At 27.2% G+C, this 21,273-nt stretch overlaps 2 protein-coding genes across 2 annotated transcripts in view; one reads left to right on the forward strand and one right to left on the reverse strand.

Annotated features, from left to right (window-relative positions):
• Nucleotides 1-5,518: 5,518 nt before the first annotated feature.
• Nucleotides 5,519-11,831, forward strand: LOC111679106 (protein bicaudal C). The gene is made up of 13 exons (XM_023440615.2): nucleotides 5,519-5,615; nucleotides 7,123-7,493; nucleotides 8,248-8,297; nucleotides 8,361-8,430; nucleotides 8,500-8,579; nucleotides 8,635-8,961; nucleotides 9,022-9,147; nucleotides 9,208-9,318; nucleotides 9,378-9,485; nucleotides 9,572-9,734; nucleotides 9,803-10,692; nucleotides 10,755-11,082; nucleotides 11,140-11,831. The coding sequence occupies exons 2-13, from the start codon at nucleotides 7,250-7,252 to the stop codon at nucleotides 11,379-11,381; spliced, it is 2,739 nt and encodes a 912-aa protein (XP_023296383.2). The 5' UTR covers nucleotides 5,519-5,615; nucleotides 7,123-7,249; the 3' UTR covers nucleotides 11,382-11,831.
• A 3,787-nt stretch (nucleotides 11,832-15,618) lies between these two features.
• The window catches only part of LOC111679258, a 49,534-nt gene continuing 43,879 nt past the window's right edge, over nucleotides 15,619-21,273 (reverse strand). The window contains exons 6-8 of the mRNA XM_046956608.1: nucleotides 17,713-17,835; nucleotides 17,375-17,552; nucleotides 15,619-17,294 (exon numbers count right to left, since the gene is read on the reverse strand). Coding sequence (XP_046812564.1) covers nucleotides 16,105-17,294; nucleotides 17,375-17,552; nucleotides 17,713-17,835 — 1,491 coding nt within the window. The 3' untranslated portion in view covers nucleotides 15,619-16,104. The remainder of the gene's footprint in view (nucleotides 17,295-17,374; nucleotides 17,553-17,712; nucleotides 17,836-21,273) is intronic.

Raw genomic sequence — 21,273 nt, forward strand, 5'->3', positions numbered from 1 at the left:
ATTGGCAAATTATAAAATGTGGTGAATTGCTTCAGCAACATAATTTCATATAAAATCAACACTCTCAATTTTACGAAGTTGTGATGAGAGCTGCCGAGAGCGAAGCAATGTTATTATAAAATTCAACACAATAGTGATACAAAATTCTCTGAGTGCAAACCTAACAGGATTATTTGTAATAATAAGCTGAGAATGCCAACAAGATAGTCTCTATTTATTTATGAGATTTGTTATGGTTTGTTTTTTCTTGCTAGCACGTGTTATTTATTATTGTTTACATCAACAGGTTGTTTGTTTTCATGGTAGTCTACAGTTGGTGGTGGTTTTAGTTGATGCCCTGGTGATAAGGAGTATTTCTATTAATTTCATTAACTGTTATACGGTTAGTGTTGAATTTAACATTTTCAACAATGGTTTGCGTATTCTCTATTTTGTTTATTTCTTCATAACAAAAGATGTCGCTGCTTAATTTTTATAATTAGATTTTTTTAATTTAAAAACAAAATTCTACAATAATTTTAAAAAGGTAAAGCAAATATATAGTTTGAAATTTCTTTTTTTCCTGACCAAAACAGGTATTACTTTATGTTATATTTCGGTCACCAAGTAACGAGAAGACTGAATTACATAGGCCAAAAAAAATTTAAACCAAGAGGCTAAAGTATTTTTTCTGAAGCGCTGAAATTTAAAATTTTTGTAAATAATCGAATTACTATGGTAAAAATCGAAATTTAATTTTAAATCAGATTTAATTTATTACAAATAAATCTAGACAATATAATAAAAAATTTAGTAGCTTTTATAAATTATTTATAAAATTATTTATACGGTATATATATTAAAAACAATATTTATTACTTGAAATTATTTCGTATTACATTAATTTCCTTGAAATTGCTTAAATTTACTGGAAAACCATAGTTTTATTTATTCGCTTACATATGTACATATATATAGATTTATAAAATAATTCAAAGAACTTATTTTAACTGTATCAGATTAAAATCAAATGGCACTTCATAAAATGTCAATATTAAAACTATAAATCAATTGCATATACATTTGCCATACACGTCCTTAATAATTGTAGAAAAACAGTGTTATTTGCACTGGCATTTCGTTATGTAAAAATATGTACACATTTCCACCTAAATATGTTTACGTTAAACATTTTATTTAATATCAAGTTGTATAACATCAAATTGTTCAAAACCCATTCTACCGACTTCCGTTTAACACTTATTGCCACTTTACGTGACATAAACTTGCCATCCTACTTGCACTTTCTACTTTACATCCTCGAACACATTATATTTGCTCGGTTTAATATTGAATAAAAAGACGGACGACAAAAAAAAAAACGTAAAATAAAATAACACAAATTGATTTGATTTGACAATTTTTTCTATACTTCTTGAATTTTTTGTCGTTTGTGTCATGTTTTGTTGAGCCCAAGTAAAATATGAAAGGAAGGAATATACCTAAAACGCATGATGTCATTTAAATTGTATCTACATACATACTGCAAACAAACATACTCATACAATGATTTCAGAATTACAGAAAAAAAAACATGAAAGAAAAAAGGTGTTACCTCTAAGTATTTTATGCTTATTTTTCCTTAAACATCATACAAATTTATACAGGTTTTTACTTTGAAACAGTGGTATGGAATTTGCTTTTTATGGAAATTTACAATTACATAAGTTTTGCTATTATTGCGGGATTTTAAAATCAATTAGGAATAACTTCATAAGTCTTAAAATAAAACTCCATATTTTAGTTTTCTTGTTATTTTTAAAAGATTGCTATCTAACTCGAAACATTTTCAGAAACAGTTATTGCTTGGGACTTTAGATACAATATTAGTCATTGGTTGAACTAACATATTATGAACCAAAAAATATTATAATATTACCACTGTCCACATTGATTGAACAAATGCTGTTTTGTTGTAAATTGACAGTTGATTTCTTGTGTAATCATCCAATGTACACACAATCTCGACCCCCTCACACCTGGTATGAGAGGGTAAGTACTTCAAAAACAAGCTACAGAAATCAGCAACAAGACAAGATGTTAAGGGTTAATAAAAATATGTATAAAAAATATATTGAACAAAAACCTAAACAGTTAATCCGAGGCAAAAACGTTGAGAATCGGAAAGCTGGAGGGAGTTAACGACAACAATAAGAAAAACAAGGTCTATCTTTACATAATAGACGTCGTTGTTGGAATGTCAGGTAAAGTTAATATACAAAGTTTATTGAATTATATTATTTTATTGGAAAAAAAATTCTTTTAGATTTGTCATCGTTGCTGTCATGCAATTGTGGTAAATTAAATTTTGCACGAAGCTAAAATTTGTTCACAATTTCATTTCAGTTATTTTCTTGTTCCTCTTTTATTAGAAGAAACACAATAAAAAGATTTGATTTGTTTACGTGCGGTATTAAAAATACCGGATTTTATTTTAAAATTAAGTCATAAATAAAGTTTATATTCAATTTTTAATACATTTCAAAATATTTATTTACGAATACCCATTGAGTGCAGATGAGAGCAATAAACCTTTCTTTTTTTTCTAATATCAATAGAATGTATAAAAATTGTAATTTAGTTTTATGCAAATCTAAATTTCCTTCATTTATCATTGTCTTCCTTAAAAATAATGTGCTTATAATAAAATAAAATGAGAAAACACTTAAAATTATAAACATTTTAAATTACATATGCTGATTTTATATTTTCAACGAGTAATTTTGAAAAAAATATCAAGTTATAATCTTGATGACATTATTGGCTCGATTTAATAGTCATTAAATAAAAATTTCTACATACTAATACGTATGTACATATGTATTTAAAATGCAGCATTATCCTTTTATAATATAATGTATATCCTTATTACTCTAATGTATAACTTCTCTGACGCCATACAAACTGTAATTCATAAATATCTATTTATGTTTGTATCTATGTGTATGTGTTTGTCTAGTTAGCATAAATATTTTACAAACAATATTTGTAATATTATAATGACTTAAGTTTTATTCTATGGGATTTATGTTTCAACTCTAAAATTTGTTTCATATTTTTTTCGTATTGTGTTTGTGGCCCATTTGTTCATTCACTAATAATATTTGAATATACATTTATGTTATTTATTGCCAGCATGAAAGAATTTAAAATGAAAAAAGTTATTTGTTATATTTTTAATAATTTATTAACAAATTTAATAATATTGTACACAAGTTTTTCTAGTTCATAGATAATAATTTTTATTTCAATGTGACTGAGAGGATATGCTTTAATCTAAATATTTAGTTAAATACAACTTCGTAATGTCAAGACTACACCGATGGCAAATCATAATGTCCATTGACGTAATGACACATAAGTTCCATAAGTTCCTCAATGTCCTTGAGGAAAGTGTTTAAAATAATTCAACTTTTTATACCCACCATCAAAAAAGATATATTGTATATTGTTTTTCATTCCGTTTGTGATACATTGAAATATTGATCGATATACCTAGTCAAATATAACACTCTTACTTATTCGATCAAACGAGCTCTGCTTCGTTCATTCAGCTGCTTCATTAGTATGGATTTGCTTTTGTTTTGATCTTCCCTTTTTTTGTAATTTAAAAACTATAGTTGCCAGAAACTTTTTATTTATATGACTTTTATTTTAAAATTGATTTTGTTATTATATAGTACGTACAACTAAAAAAATATTAAAGCATCCAAGCAAGAACGTGATAATGACTTTTACTTACTCAAAAGTCATTACTAGACTTTCTTTTAATATGATATATAACTTACACCGTTGTCAGATCTGGGAATGAAATGTGCATTGGTAAAAGATGAACATTTTGTTAATTACAAATAAATTCAGACGATTGTAAGAAAGCCTTACAATTTCATTGTCAGTCAAATCACAGCGTTTTCGAATTTTCATTTTTTTCTGCCAACATTGTAAGATCTTACTAACTAACAAAACGATTTCCCTTGTATGTATTCTTGCTGCTTCTTTTTATATTACAAGTAGTTTTTCAACTCCGTATTTGTAAGCGAAGTACTTGCCCCTAATGCCATCACCGCGTTCAAATAATGAGTTAAAATGCTAATGAATACGTGGTAAAAGGAAGTGTAATTATCTTTTTAAGTCATTACTTTTTACAATGTAAGTTTTCTTGAAAGTTTTTTTTAAAAAGTATAAAAAATCTATTGCTCCTATTTTTTTTAGAGATTTTGTGTGAAATGTAAGCCAATTATACTGTAATCTTTTCCTATTGTACATAAATGCAAATTTTTGTTGTTGACATTACCATTACCCATATAGGATATATAAATTTGTATGGACACATAAGTATATGTGGCAATTTAAAAGTGTATGTAAATATGTAATCCAAACATAGGAAGGTTAAAGCTTGTGCTGTTAACTGTCTTCCTTAATTTAAATTATAGGATTTTATTACCCTCGATACATACTCCAAACGTATCATCTTTTATACAAAAAGTTTTGCAAGCATAGTGAGGCAGCCATGCAATCTGAGGCAGAGTGTAAAGTTCAATCGCTTCGTTTGTATGCTGTATGTATGTTTGCACTTGTTGGGCAACAGCATAATTGAAGTTAATTTTCTTTAAATCGATTTATAAGCGCCATAAAAGCCATGTGATATTCAACAAAGTTAAAATAATATGCGAAGGTTAAGGAAAATGCAAATTTACAATGAAAATAACTGAAGACATTTTTATATAAGAATTTGTTAACTTAGCTTTAAAGAGTCTTCAATGACTTAGCTATACTTCCCCTGTTTACAGCAGCTTAACATGTTTACTTGTTTTTATTTTGACATATTTTTTTAAACCAACTACCGTTATTCTTCTCGTTGAAATAATTGTCTTTTGTTCTTATTTTCTTTTTAAAAAATCACTCAATGAATTAAACATCTTTTAAATAATCAGTGTTTATACCTATTTGTAATATTTTTTAGATTTTAGTGATTGCCTACACCTTCTATCGCTCACAATATACGGTCACTCATTGAAACAAAATTACGCTGCTCTAAATAAATCTTAAGCTAAGAATTTTCATTAAACAATATAAATTAAAAATATATATATAAAACATTAAAAATTAAAAAAAAAATTAAATAAAATAAAATAAATATAATTTGTGTTATTACACATTCCTGACTAGACGATTTTCAATTTACCGCTTCTTTAACTTTTAAACGCGTTGACTTTTATTTGACTTTGTATTTAGCCCCTTTTGTTATTATTTTGGAAGAAGTAATTTTTATTGTTTAAAAATTCACTTGCTTCCCTCTTTAGGTTTTTCCACAATTTTTATTTTATTTATTTGACCAATTGACATTAAATTAATGTTAAAATTAATTTTTTTATGTAAATTGTAAAACAACAACAAAAACATATTAAAATTTTCAAGTGTTTCGACTTACAATTATTATTTTTTTATTATAATTCGCGTGTTCCCTTTTACGTTTGCTTAAATTTTCTGTATCGACAAGTTTGTTTTTCATTCTACGTTTCGCGTTTTAAATTTTTGTTCTTTTTTTTCATTTTGGTTATTGAGCCACTTTCAAAGTAAGTACGAAAAATATTATTCCTAATAAAAATAATTTAATGAAATGGAAACTCTAAAAAATGAAAAATGTAATATAATATGTGCAAATAAATGTTTATTCACATTGATAAAAAATTTTATAAAATGACTGTAATCATCCTGCTGGACGTTTATATTAAAATTAAAAAAAAATAATATTCTACATAATTATTAAAAAAATAATTATGGTTTACATATGTACGTAAGTATTTTTTCTGCATACAAATACGCGTCAATGATTGTGAATTGGACAAATGTTTGAGTTTTTTTTAATGTGAAAGAAATAAGATATTTTTGACCATTCGTTGGTTAGTGAATTCTCTGTCCCTTATTACTAACATTAAACGATAGCATCAAAAGCTCATGTGGACAAAGCTATCACTAATTTTTTAAACTTTTTTATGTTTAATCCCTCAGTAGTTTAAGGATAAACATTTTTTATAAATGTTTCTCTAGAAACGCTTTTATCTTCCTAAAACGACAATGGTTTACATCACTGCTTTCACTTTTACATTACATTTTTATTTATCACCCTTATTTTCTTTATGTTACTTAACATGAAAATCTCTGAGCTAAAGCTTTTATAGTAACTCTCAGGAAAAAGCAAAAAAGCAATAGAAGACAAACCATAAAAATTATCCAGCGCTTTGCAAACTGTTGTATTGAAAAGATGTTTAAAGAAAAAACGGCAATAACATAATTCAACAAAAAACATATCAAAACACTCTCAACGGTCATTGAACTTAAAAACCGTTAAATTTATTTTTGTTAATACTCAGAGAGCATAAATGAGATCTTTTACTATTAAATTAATATTATGTATTGCAATTTATTGGCAGGTCTAAGTACTTTGAATATGTTTAGTTTAACTTGTGAGACCTTAACTAGAACAACTAGAGTTTATTTCGTTCTGTTTTTTTAAGACAAGTGCATTTTATTTTTTTCCATTAAACACATTTTTCGAATGGAATTGCTTATTAAATTTGACCACAAGAGCACCAGTGAAAACATTTTTTATAATTAAAGTGTTTAATGAAACATAAAAAAATAAATAAATTATTATTTCTAACCTGAAATAAATTGTAATATTTTAAACAAAATAAATTAAATTAAGATTTAATTTTGTTTCGCGTATTTAAGTATACCTGCATAAATGCTGTTTTATAAAAACTTAAGACAACTTTGCCAATTTGTCATGAAATTTTGTGTTTTAGATATTAATGTAATTTTACAAAATTTATTATTTCATCCTGTGTATCTCTACTTTCATATTTTATTTAACATAAAGTGATTTACAATTTTTCATAACAAAAACCAATAATCCAAGGTAATAATTCTTTAATTTAAGAAGTCTCCATATTGTTTTTTATTTATTTTTCCAGTTCTAAATTTCCAAAAATAAAACCAGTACTAAATAGTTCTTGTCTTGGTTGAAACAAATTTAATTAATTTAGTTAAGATTCGTAAATTTTCTTTAAATATTTTCAGCTTTTCACTTTTATAATTGTGAAACTAAACTTCATACCACAAAAAAGCTTTAAGGACTTTATGTACTAAACCTCGAGTCTTCTTTAGAGTACTGTATTCTATTCACAAACCTTTTTCAAAAAGCACCATGATTTCTTGTATCAATAAACTTTTGTACCCTACTGCTGCCTCTGTTGCGGCTGCTTCAGCTGCTGCTACATTGGCCCCATCGAGTGGAGCACCCAGCGAAACTCAAAGTGAAATTTCATCTGTGGATAGCGATTGGAGTGATATACGAGCGATAGCCATGAAATTGGGCGTCACTAATCCAGATGACTTACATACCGAACGTTTTAAAGTGGACCGACAGAAATTGGAACAAATGATAAAAGGTAAGATTTCTTATAAATAATAACAAATCTTAAAGTATATTTTTGTTTATGTTCACCTTTGTGAGAAGGTTATATAAGAGTTAAACATTTGAAAATTTGCACAAGTATTAAGTTGATTATACAGCAATCGTGACTAATGCTCATGATTTACGTGACAAAATTCAACATATATGAGCTTTATAGATACGAAAATCCTTATATTAAAGTTTGTGAGCATCGGTACAAAAACCTCTCATATAAAGCTGGGTTAATAATATCAGTATAACGGTGAAATAACAAATGTCATATGCGTTTCAGTTTATAATTGACCACATCTAACATAAAATGATTGTATAGTTATGGAATTAATACAATTAGTTTATAGAAATCAAAATATCTCTAAAACAATTACAATTGACCCTCGTCAATATAAGGCTCTATTCAGAAAATGACCTCGTCACTCACTTTCACACTATATTCAACATAAACATGTATTGTAGAAACAAATGAATATCGAACCGGGATCGATCCAACTACCTATACAGGGCCAATTACAAAAAATACTTTATGGCTAATAATTGGGAACATACATAGGTAATTGGAAAGTATTATTTACCATTTTAAATTCTGTAAAGATTTTGTAAAGCCGCAAATATTTTCCGTAATTAATATTCATTCATATTGTGTATATAATATTCGATATAGCCGAATATAGTAAAAGATGGAAAAACTTTTTACTTTACGATAGAAAATAAATATACATATATATTTTTAGCTGACAGTTCTATCGAGGGCATGAATGGAGCAGAGTACTTTTTTGAAAGCGTAAGTGATATATACTTTACCAAAATAAATCAAACACAATTTTGAAAAACTTTTTCTTAAAAGGTCATGAAAACTACTGAAACTTATATAAGCTGGCCTTGTAGACTTAAAATTGGCGCAAAGAGTAAAAAAGGTATGATAACATTATTATCAGAAAATAGATTTCGTTAACTCTTTTTATTCTCTTTAAATGAATAAACAGATCCTCATGTTCGTATAGTAGGTAAAGCTGATGAAGTAGCAAAAGCTAAAGAACGTATTTTAGCTAATCTAGACTCAAGAGTAAGTAAGGCTAAAATCTCTCTATTTTCAATGTTTAAAATATACATTATTTAAGGGCACACGAGTTATTATGAAAATGGATGTCTCTTATACGGATCACTCCTATATTATAGGACGTGGTGGAAATAATATTAAACGCATAATGGAAGATACAGCGACGCATATACATTTTCCCGATTCGAATCGTTCGAATCCTACCGAAAAATCCAATCAAGTTTCTTTATGTGGTTCCTTGGAAGGTGTAGAAAAAGCCAGAGCTTTGGTTCGTTTATCTACACCATTATTAATTTCTTTTGAATTGCCAGTTATGGCACCAGGACGCCCACAACCAGACAGAGAAACTCCATATGTAACAATGGTTGAGCAGAAATATAATGTGCAGGTAACAAATTTTAACTATATAAAGGTAACTTTAACTTTAAATACTTAAAAACTTCTTCAGGTCATTTTTTCTTCTCGTCCTAAATTGCATTCATCTTTAGTTTTGGTCAAAGGATCTGAAAAGGAAGCAGGAAAAGTCCAAGAAGCCACACAAACACTTATAAATTATTCTTGTGAAAATATAGCAGTTTGTATAGTTTATTCTTAAAATTTTCATTTTTAAGCAACAATATGTCTTTGTTTTCAGAATCAAATCTTGGTGAATATGCAGCTGGAAATTTCTCCGCAGCATCATGAAATTGTTAAAGGAAAAAATAATACAAATTTATTGAGTATTATGGAACGTACAAATACTAAGGTAAAATTTATTATGTATATCATTGTATAATTCAACTTTATTTTCGTTTTTCTGTTAAGATAATATTTCCCGATTTATCGGATATGAATGTTAAACCATTAAAAAAATCTCAAGTGACTATTACTGGGACCATTGAAGGTGTCTATAAAGCACGACAACAATTACTCGTAAGTACTTTTCCAAGTGAACTATACGTTTTCGGTATTATTAAGTTTTATTAAAACTTACTTTTCAAACGATGTCTTATTTTTAGGGTAATTTACCGATCGCTTTAATATTTGACTTTCCCGATAATCAAAACGATGCCTCTGAAATAATGAGCCTTAGCACTAAATATGGCGTTTACATAACGTTACGTCAAAAGCAACGACAAAGCACTTTGGCCATTGTTGTAAAGGGTGTGGAAAAGTTTATAGGTAAGATCAATTCTTCTCCCACTTTGTTTTTAATTTAGCATATTCGCATCTAATGACTTTAATCTTAGACAAAATCTACGAAGCCCGTCATGAGATTTTACGTTTGACAACACCGATGATTAGGCCGGAAATACCGGATACATATTTTATGCCACAGGACAAAGATCTCAATTTGGTATATCGTACCACATTGACGGCTTTGTTGGCTGGCTATACAGAGAGTCCTAAGACTCCGAATGTTATGCCAACAGGGCAGGTACAAATATCACCCTATGGCAACAATAATAATTTGTTGCTTAACCACAACAATAATAATAACAATGCAAATAATAACAACAATAACAATCACAATATGAATCAATTAAATAGACAACAATTTGGAGGTTTATACCCCAGCACTCCAACGGGCATTTGCTCGCCGACTCAAAAGTATTTGCAGATCCACAACAACACTTATGCCCGGCAGCAGCAGCAACACCAACCACCACAACATAACCACAACAACAATTATCTACAAGTTATGCAACAGCAACATCAACAACAAGTTCAGCAACAACAAGCTCAACAACAAATGCAACCTCCTTCGCATTTGCAGCAACAGCAACAGCAAGCAGCACATCAAACTCATAATGTTTCACCTCGCAACAGTTGCAGTAACAATACTAGCGGTTATCAAAGTTTCAGCAGTAGTACTACATCTTTGGAACAGGCTTATCCACCATATGGAAATTCATTAGCGACCGGTTCAAATGTTGGCCCTAATGGCGCCACTTTATTAACGGCCAATAGACCATCACCTTTTTCGCCGGATTCGAACTATAGCAGTGAAGCTGGTTGTAGTCGTTTGGGTAGGAGGTCGAGTGATGGAGTTCTGTTGGGCTTGAATGCTTCTGGACCAATTGGACCTTTGATCCCCGGTAGCGCTGAAAGTTATCGTAATTTACATTATGACTTAAAGGTTTGTCTTAACATTCTAAATTTAATCCAACAAATCTTTTTTTTAACAATAAATTTTTTCAGCACAATCGTACTTTTGATTTTGACATTAAGCGCGCCATGGGTTTTAAGGCTATGGAACGTCCTCCCGTTGCTGGTGAGCTACGTACACCCACACCTAATTGGATGGGTATGGGCTTGAGTCGCACTTCACCTGCTCCAATTGAGACTGTTGATGATTTAGCACCTTGGCAACGTGGGCTTGCAGGAGCTGGTATTCTTGCTTCACCATATGGTTTGGGTGCAACAACTGGAATTGTTGATTCGACGTCCGCCAGCCGTCGCTTACAATTAACCCAATACAAAGACATACATTCATTGCTGACAGCTTTGGGATTGGAGCATTACATTAGTAAGTTTTTTTTAATGTGTTAGAGAAATAGTTTATACTTCTAAATATTTTTTTCAGAAATTTTCGTTTTAAACGAAATTGATTTGGAAATGTTTTCAACACTTACTGAAGAGAATCTTATGGAATTGGGTATAACAGCATTTGGCGCCCGCAAGAAAATGCTGACGGCTATACACACCCTACAAGCTAATGAGGCAACCACATCGACAATGCCTACCACATCATCCAACGCCTCATCACCACGATTTTCTGGATCTGCAGCACCCGGTGCTGAGCGTAGACCTTCAAACCAGTGGTAAAAAACCCCATTAAAGTTTGGAGTTGAACTTTGAACTTTTTTTTTTACTTTTTTCTATTTTTTTATAAATTTTTAGATTTTTAAGTTTTTTTTTTCATTCTATTGCATGCTTTAAAAAAATGAATTGATTTATTCTACTTAGTAACCATGAATTTAATTAAACTTTCTCTTTGTAAAAAAGGACTTTCGTAAAAGAAACTATAAAATTTTAAATCCTAATTAAAACTAAAATCAATTTTTCTCTCTTCGATGAAGTATTTAAGCTTCGACTGTTGTCTTATGAAATTTTATTAAAAAATTTTATTAACTATTTATTTTTTAACATAAAAACTTTCTTCAAACCTTTAAATGACTTATACTCGTATTTGTACACAAATTTCTTTTAAAGCATCAGTTGATAATAATTCTTTTTTTTAAGAAACAAATCTTAGGAGATAAATTGATTTTAATTAAAAACAAGAATAAAAACAATATTTAATGAAAGTCCATTTAGTTAAACTATTTATTTTTTTATTTGTAATTATTTATTTATTTAATTTTTATATTTATTTTTTGGAAAAACCAACCTTGAACTGCATGAAATTTTCAAACTTTAAAAATAGTGCCGTTAACTTATTAAGTCGTAACAAATAAAAATGTGAAAAGATATGTAATTTAATTGAAAATAAAAAATATGAACATTATTTGAAAAAACTATTAAAGTTCAGCTACTTTAATTTACAAAATAATTGAGTGAAATAAAGTATTATGTCCAAATAAAAGATTTAATTTTTAATCAAACTTATTTTTTTAATTGGCTAAGTTTTAGTAGATTTGAAAAGTGCTATGTCTTCATAAAATAGTTCATTATATCTGTTACATTTAGGGAATTATTTAATATGCTAACTATTTTGCTGTATGTAGAGCGGTTGGTCTTTAACGCACAACGGAAAATTTTGTCAAATTAAGAGATATGGTTTTCTTTCATTGATATGAAATCTTCTTAATACAAACAACACTTCTGAAATTATAGAGAAATAAAAGTACGTTTCAACAGTTTTGTATGTATAGATTGCGAAGTCCATTAAGAAATGTGAGTCAGTACATCTTTCCTGACTGTCTATCCATCTAGTTGTGTATTGAAATCAATTTTTTGAATATCTTAGATATCTTCGAAATCCAAATCTTCAATCACATTCTATCACATTTCAATTTTTCAATAAATTGCAGATGCTATCTTTCTGCCTGTCTATCTGTGTGTCTATCCGTCTAAATGTATATTGAAATCAGTTTCTTGAAAATCACATATACATTCAAGATCGAAATTATATATAATTCTATCACATTTGCTTTTAAGAAGTTTTATATGAAAATCAAATCAAATCCAGAATATATTTCGGATGCTTTCGTTTATTATGTGTAATATTCTGGAAAAGAATTATATTCGGAAATATTATAAACAATATGATATGATATTTGTTAGTTTTAAATAAAATACTGTGAATAATTTTTGAATACTATTCCTTTCCAAAATATGGTGCATAATAAATATAAGGTCCTCTGAATATGTATCTTTACATTAAAAAATATTTTAAATAAATGAAATTAATGCACTTCGTTGATTTGGCATAGCCTTGGTACTGATACTGATTTTTTTCTTTCCGGAGGAAATAAAATGATAATTTTTATACAAAAAGCAATACCCACCAATACAAGATTATATAAAAGATCTTTAATTTTTTTTTTCATTATTATTCTCATTAAATTTTTATTTATATTTATTTGCAAAATTATGTTTAATTATAATTTAATTATTATTTTTACTTCTATGTTTATTTTTATTTATATTATATTTAATTTTTTATTTGTTGTTGTTATCATTATCATTTATATTATTAGTATTACTTGTATTTAAGATATGACTATTTTTAAATATATTTATTTATTTTATTTCTTTTAACTATTTTACAATACTATAATAATATACTATATGTGTAAGTATGTTTGTAAGTATTTAATAATTATGATTTTTTTAATACATATTTTTTTACTCATTACTTTGTTGTTATTGTATTTGTTTATATATTTATATAGATTATTTATATTTTTATAGCATGTTTATTTTATGCTTATTCAGAATCAATTTACATAAATTTTATTTCAATTTATTATTTATTTATTTATTAATTTATTTATTTATATAGTACGTCTAGTTTTATTTACAATTTATTCAATCAATCAAACAACCAATCAATCAAATTAGTATTCATAAATGTATGATGGTACATACGACAACTAATTAACTATAGATTTTATTTATTTAACATTTATGTCTGTATGTATATTTGTATGTGTCATTTTGTGAGTGTATATAGTGTTATTTGTTTTAATAAAATAAATAAAATTTATATAAATCTTTAACGGTTAAATAAATTAATAATGGGGCCACATTTGTGTTTAATAAAAAATAATTAATTATGTTTATTTTTTCTTGTTATTTTAATAGCAATTAACACCATTACATGGAGTTAAATTAAACTATTACATTTTTTTTATAAAAATTACTATTATTTTTATATTAATTTATTTTGGTTTTTTTACTATTTTAAGGAAATATAATCTATATTTAGCCATGACATCAACCTGGTTATATGAGCGTTTTTATTCAGTTTGATTTAATGAACTTTTGAATGTATTTAACATATAAAAAACTGTTTAACTTCTAAAATAAAAATCATATATTATAATTCATTTTTCATATTTATTTTCATATAACTTAAGGAAGACAATTGGCACAACACTTTCGCTAAATACTAGATGAAATTATAATACAATTATATTGTTAAAAAGCATATATTAAAAAATTACCTGTTAAAAAATTTACATATGAATGCAAAAAATATTATGTTTAACTTTTGGAAATTGAAAATGTTTTCAATATGTTTTTATTAAACTTTTTACTCTTTGCCGGGGTTTAAATCCAACAGGAGTGTTGGATTTGTAAAACTAATATTTATCTCATTTCGGAAAATATAAAAATAAATAATTGATAGATTTTATAGTCACATATTATTCTCAAAAGACTTGGAAAAAAATGCTATAAAATCTATAATTAGTATTAAATATTTCATTAGGTTTTTGTATGTTTTAAATGTTGGTTATGTTTATCTCTTAATTTAAGGAACTAGTTACCGTTTTTATGAGTTTTTTTCAAACTAACCAATTATTTAATTTTTTATATCATTTTGCGGCCTAAAAGTTTTGAAATAATTTTTACATATTTTTTTCTTTATAATAATATTATTTATTTTTTATATACCCTACACCAACGTACCTTATATTGTATTTGTGCTGATGTTTGTAACGCACAATAATATTGATTCTTCACTCACCTTAAAGTATAACAATCAGCATAGAATGATTATCTAAGTCTATTTAGCGTTAGTCCGTCCATCCATGCAAACCTTGTAATTAAACTATATGTTGCATTTTTAAAGATAATTTAATAAGATTATGTACGTGGTCTTCTTCTGTTTTAGGGATGAAGCTTATTGAAAATGGTTAAAATTGTTTCATTATTTCACACTATAACTGAACTAATTAACTTTATAATCAAACTGCAGTTCGCAATATTGAAGCTAATTCAATGAAATTTGGTACATGATTGCTCAGTAACTAAATGGTAAAGATGGCTAAGATCGGTATATAATTTCACATAGCAAACATATAACTAAACCTACCGAAGTTTTATACTTGCGTCTAACGTTTTTGTTTGTGACCCTACTGAATTTTATAAATCACATTATATTTTCTTAACTGGTGTTGGGTATTTTATGGTCGGCTCTATCCGACTATAGTTTCTTACTTATTTTGTGCCAAATTTTTTATTTTAACGGTAAATATTTTCCCCAAAACATAGTTTTTTTTGTTATATTTTCAAACATACCCAAACTTGTTTTAAAACTCACATATTATTTATATACATATTTACAATTTGAAATTCAATAAAGAAGATTAAACTTGGAAGTATATGTATTCATGCAAATTGTAGCAATAGTGGAAGAATATTTTTAATATTCAGAATTAAAAGAAAGTGTAAAATATTTAAAGAAAACACTCCAAATTATTTCCTCTTAAGATTTCTTTTTTAAGTCTATGCTTTGCTTAACTTTATAATTTTCACTTAAATTTAACGTTAAGGCTTAAACAAATTTAATATTATTTTAAATAGTTTTCTTATATAATTTATTTATTATATTATTTTTATGTGTTTTTTACTTATTTTGTTTGTAACAGTCATAACATAAATTAAACTTGTTTTAATGCAGTTGTATTTTTTTTATTTAATTCTTACAAAAAATTATAACATTTAACACTTAAAACCTAAACGTACAACACTTTGTAATTTTCTAGCGAATTTGTCATTTCACTTTTACTCTTCTCACAGCTTGTCAATTACTCCTGTGCAGTTAGTTAGTTCACTTTTACACTTTGTGCTCCAAGAGCAGTTGCAGTAGTGTAGCTTATCAATAAATACTTCCACTATTTCTTTGACATAATGCAGTTAGAGAATTAATATTAAAAAATATAATATATTATTAAGAAAAATAACTGTATATTTCATAAAATAATAAAAGAAAAATTTATATATTTTTCATTCAACGTTGTTAAGCTTATTTTGTTGTTGTCAAAGATTGACGAGAGTCGAGCAAAGGAAAATAATATCATTCATCATCATTTTAACATCAGCATTGATGCAATAACAATTCGCCAATAAACGCCATTAAATAGTTATTCCGGGAAAATGTTGGCGATAGTGATGAGAATGAGTTTGACGATGACGACGATGATAATGATGATGGTATTGATGTTTCTTCTACTATTACCAGCAGGGGTAGCACAGATGTTTGTAATAAGTCTGACTCTAAAACTAATGCTCTCACTGATGGTGCTGTTGCTGTTGAGGGTGCAAAAGCACTTGGCGTTTCATAAGTTGAATTTAAAGTGGCAACAACTACAATGGCCGTTACAGCTGCATTCGCAGTAGAAGTCATCAATAATGTTTGATCCATTGACATATACTTGGCGTTATTGCTTTTAGATGCATTTACAGTATATAATGGAAAACTATCATGTGTATGTGTTTTGCTATAACCCAAAGTTGTTGACAATGATAATGATGACGATAATGATGTTGATGCCAATGAACATGATGATGAAGAGGTAAATGCCGTAGGTGGAAAAGTAGCTGCATTGGTGGAGAATAGTGTATCGAAAGCAAGTGTTTGTGACATCTGCTGTTGGCCATCAATGGTTGTTAATGCAGCAGTAATAATAGTGTTGTTTTTTAAACTCCACTGTTTTGTAGTAATATTTGTTTCTTTTGGAGAGTTCTCTTCGTTGATGACATTTTGATTTGATACTAAACAGTGTTCGTTTTGTTGTTGTTGGCGTTGTCCACATTTGGCCTGACAGTCATCATTATTGGCATCTTGATAACAATTTTCATTTTCTTGTCGCTGTTCTTTTTCTTCAATGTAACATGTATAAGGCCATAAATTCTTTGCAAAAATATTCTCTTTTATTTTTATCACCACTTCAATGCAATTATCTACCATTTTCCTGTTTTCTGTCATTTTCTTTTGAAGACATTTCCTTAAGTAGTTTTTTTGCTGTATTTGAAAAAGCAACACCACCAATAATATGATAAAAACCAATATTAATTTTATTAGCATTAAAAATAAAACATTAATGTGACTGATGCTGTCCAAACTATTTTTCATTTTATTGACAACTGTCGTGGTTAAATCATTTTGAGTTATGTTATCGACTAATAAGTTCAACTGTTGCAAGATGTCTAATGTTTTGTATTTAAAAATTTTAAGTAAGTTATTTAACATAAAATCGGCAGTTGGAGAAGCTGAAGATTTAGGAGCTAGAATGTTAAAAAGATGGTAAAATTTATATTTTAAAAAGAAGGTTTTTGAAGAACATAATCTGTTTATATATACTAACCAGAAAAATATGTCAAATATGACTCATTATGCTCATAGCCATCACTGTCAGCATGTGAACCATAACCATGATCAGGAGGATAGGATTGGCCGGAGGCCATAATGCGTGGTCGATCTTCTTCGATAATACTTTCAATTTCTTCTTTGAAAATATCAAAAATACTAGCGGTACATTTAAGCTGCAAATACAAATAAGTTAACGTGCACACATAATTATTACAACAAAAGGTTTTAAGTATTTTATTATATTTATTTTCTAAAAAATTCTTAATTCTTAATTATTATTTAAATTTATTTGACAATCTTATATTGATATTTATGTATGTTTTTAAAACTTACTCTCATTTGTCCCTTAATAAAATGCTGTGTGGTCACCATAAAATGAACAGCACTCATTACAGATTCCAAATTGGTTTCCTCATACTTTTCAATTTGATAGGTTTTAATATGGTGGGGAGGTACCTTAAAAAGGAAAAACAATTAAAATCTTTTTAATAACAAACATTCTGTAAACAATCATGAATTTTCAATTGTGGTTGCTTTCAAATTTGCGGTCAATCAATTTTTTCTCTTTAAAATTCTTCTTAATACATATTTTCTGAATTTTATTTGAGTCTCTACTCATCTGCGTAGAGTGGTCTACACTTTCAGCAGAACATTTTTTGTGTTTAACCAAAATTGTCACACTTTATGGAGTCTGCTTTTTTACATCAACTAACATGTTTTATGAGTTCCTTTTATAGAGAAATTTTATGTCTACTTTTCTTGATTTCATTACATATTTCTTTTTGTGGGCTAATATTTTGTTAGTGGCATGAGGAAGAAGTGTTGATGTTGAATATTTGTAGCATACTTTATGGGGTACCAACAAAGCAAATAAACAACAATATCACTTGAATAGGTCCTTTTTTAAGTATTTCCTGTGGCAATGTTTGTGGAAGAGCAAAAAAATTTTAGCATCTTTTACTACTTCAAATGAATTTTGGAGAGTTTTTTTAGTTGCTGTTATTATTTTCTTACTTGAATGTCCTTGTCATCCTTAATGAATTATGAGTTTTTGTTCCTAAACTTGACAAAATTCTAAGAATATTTTAACAAATATTTCATCGTAAATTTTAAACATTTTTAAGTTAAAGTTTCTCTTTATTAAATTGGCATTTGGCATAAATATAGAACAGCAGTAAAAGTTTTGGTTTATTTTTAAGAAAATATTTATACTCAAGTATATTTTTAGGAAAATTCTATAGCAAATTTTTAAATTAAACATTTTAAAATTTTCTGAAAATTTAACTAAAATGGTTGAAAATGCATATATGTATGTATATCTAGTAATATTAGTATTAAATTACTGTCTGAATTAGTATATGTATATAAAAAATTAAATTGTACACAATTTAAAAACAAAAAATTATTTTATTAAATTTTTTTTTAGTTGAAATTAACATGTTGCAAAAATAAATCTAAATTTATTCCATAAAACAATTTAATTTATTTTTTATTGTTAAATTATTTATGTTTTATATAAAATTTTTAAAACTACCAAAACGAAAAAAATATACATATATGTATTTATATTCAGTGCAAAATGATCGGTTGCCAGGAACTTTATTTACCCTTTTTCTTAATATACATTGAAAAAAAATCATATAAAATACATTGTTTTATCTGCATAATATTTTGAATAATATTTCCAAAAAAGAAACCCATTGTTGATTTTTTGTGATTTCTTTAAAAGAAAATCATTTCCAGCTGTCCGGATAATACGCTTCAACCTAAGAATATTACGACGATTACAAAAAGAATGACAAATTTATTTATCGTTATGATAAAGGGTAAAACAATTTAAACATTGAAACAATTTATGTATTCTAAATCTGGCCTGAACAGATTATTTTGGAAAAAATAGAAATAATTTCCTGTACATGATTCACACACAATAAAAAACTACTAAAGCATGTTCTTTTTTATTTTCTAAAAAGCAAAACGAAACATGACAAATAGCGAAAAAATTGTTTGCAAAATAAAAAAACGATTTTAGAGCACAAAATAAAGATATTTAATAGCTTTGACCGAAAAAAAGGGATTGAGCACAATATGTGAATAAAATAGGAAAAAACAACAATTGGAAAAAACAAATAATCTAAACAAATAAAACATTTTCGATGTTTGTATTTTTTACGCCTAGTCCGAGTTGGGAAAACTAAGATAAATAAAAAGTGGAATATGAATTATGTTTTAGAAATAGCAACAGATTTGAAGTCATAAATGCCATCAATACAACTGAAAATTATAAAAAAAAACGAAAAATGGAAATCAAGTAAAGCGTAAAAAAGTTGACTAAAATGTCTAACAGTTCATGCTAAAATGAAAATACCAACTCGACGTGATATCAGAGAAAAAAAAAAGTTGGGGAAAAATTAACATCCTGTAGTTGCCTCCCTCAATTTATAGGCCTGTAGAGTAACACGCATATATCCACAAAATACTGGAGGGAAATCTACAGCGTTTATTTATTGTTGAATACTTTTATGGAAAAAACGAAATGGAAATATTTTTCATTTTTTTTTTTTTTTTTTTGAAGATGGTATGTAGACTTTCATTTATTTCATTTAGAAGGCACTCTAGTTGGAAATTTTTTTGTTTTTTGGAATATTATCTTTAGTAAGTGATACAATGGTGGTCGTTGTTATTAAGTTTTTATTCTGTTGGTTTGTTTCTTTTTTTCGTTTTTTGTTTTATGACACATGACCTTTTATATACTTTTTTTATTGTTGTGCTGGCTATTTTTGCAAAAATATTTCTTGGTGGTTATTTGTTTTGACAGGTGCGGGTACGATTTACAGTTTTCATTTTTGCTTTGATTTCTTGTCCATAAATCGTATTTTGTAAAATTTCTAGATAGCTTTAAAAAACACATATACAAATGAACTTAACAATTGTCCAATTCACAATCGATGTCGTATCGTTGTAGCGTTGTATGTCATAAAAATTTTTCAAATAAAATTTTTCGAAACAAAAACAAATCAATAATAAAAAAATTACGACATACTACGATACAACCGTACAACACCGATTGTGAATTGAACAAATGTATATATGCAAATGCATATGTATATGTTTTCATTGTTTACATACTCTAAACTATACATCGAACAATTCCCTTGTAGTCGTTGTTGTGTTTTTAAATAAACCATAAAATATAAAATCAATTTATAAATACAAACATATTTATTATTACATATATACAAAAAACTAAGACGAACGAACTACTTGTGAATAAATTTACTATATTTACTGAGTATACAAAACTTAAAAAATGTAAACTTATTCCCATACACTTAACACAAAAAAATAAACTCGTCGAAGAGAAATTTTATTCAAGCGGAAATATTTTGTTATAGAAAATATAAAACACAATAGTCGAAGAAAAAATGCACAAATATAAACCAAACAAAAAACTTTTGAAAATTTCACATATCTTTCTACTGTCGGATGTACCGGAAAGTGAAAGGTGATCGTGACTATGTAACATACGTTTTAATTTTCAGAATACTATAGACATTCTAAAAAGAAAAAAAATACATATTTCACATTAAAGAAGTTTTACTTAAAAATATTTATTTCGCTTTAGCCGCAGAGTTCTAAACAGTAATGCATATTTTTGTTAACATTTTTCCTTGTTTGTATTTATTTAAATATTTATACAGGACATTCATGACCATTACATGGTGCGTTAATTCAATGTTGACGTTGTGTCTTCTGTATAAGAATATGCTAAAAATTGTTGCTGTCTGTGGCGTCTCAAAAAAAATCTATAGAATATTTATTTTTTTGTATTTCTACTTCAAGTTGTTGTGCTTTTTCTAATGTTTCAACAAAAGAATAGATTTACGGTTGAGT

This window comes from Lucilia cuprina, chromosome 2, assembly GCF_022045245.1.
Source record: "Lucilia cuprina isolate Lc7/37 chromosome 2, ASM2204524v1, whole genome shotgun sequence".
Taxonomy (NCBI): Eukaryota; Metazoa; Arthropoda; class Insecta; order Diptera; family Calliphoridae; genus Lucilia; species Lucilia cuprina.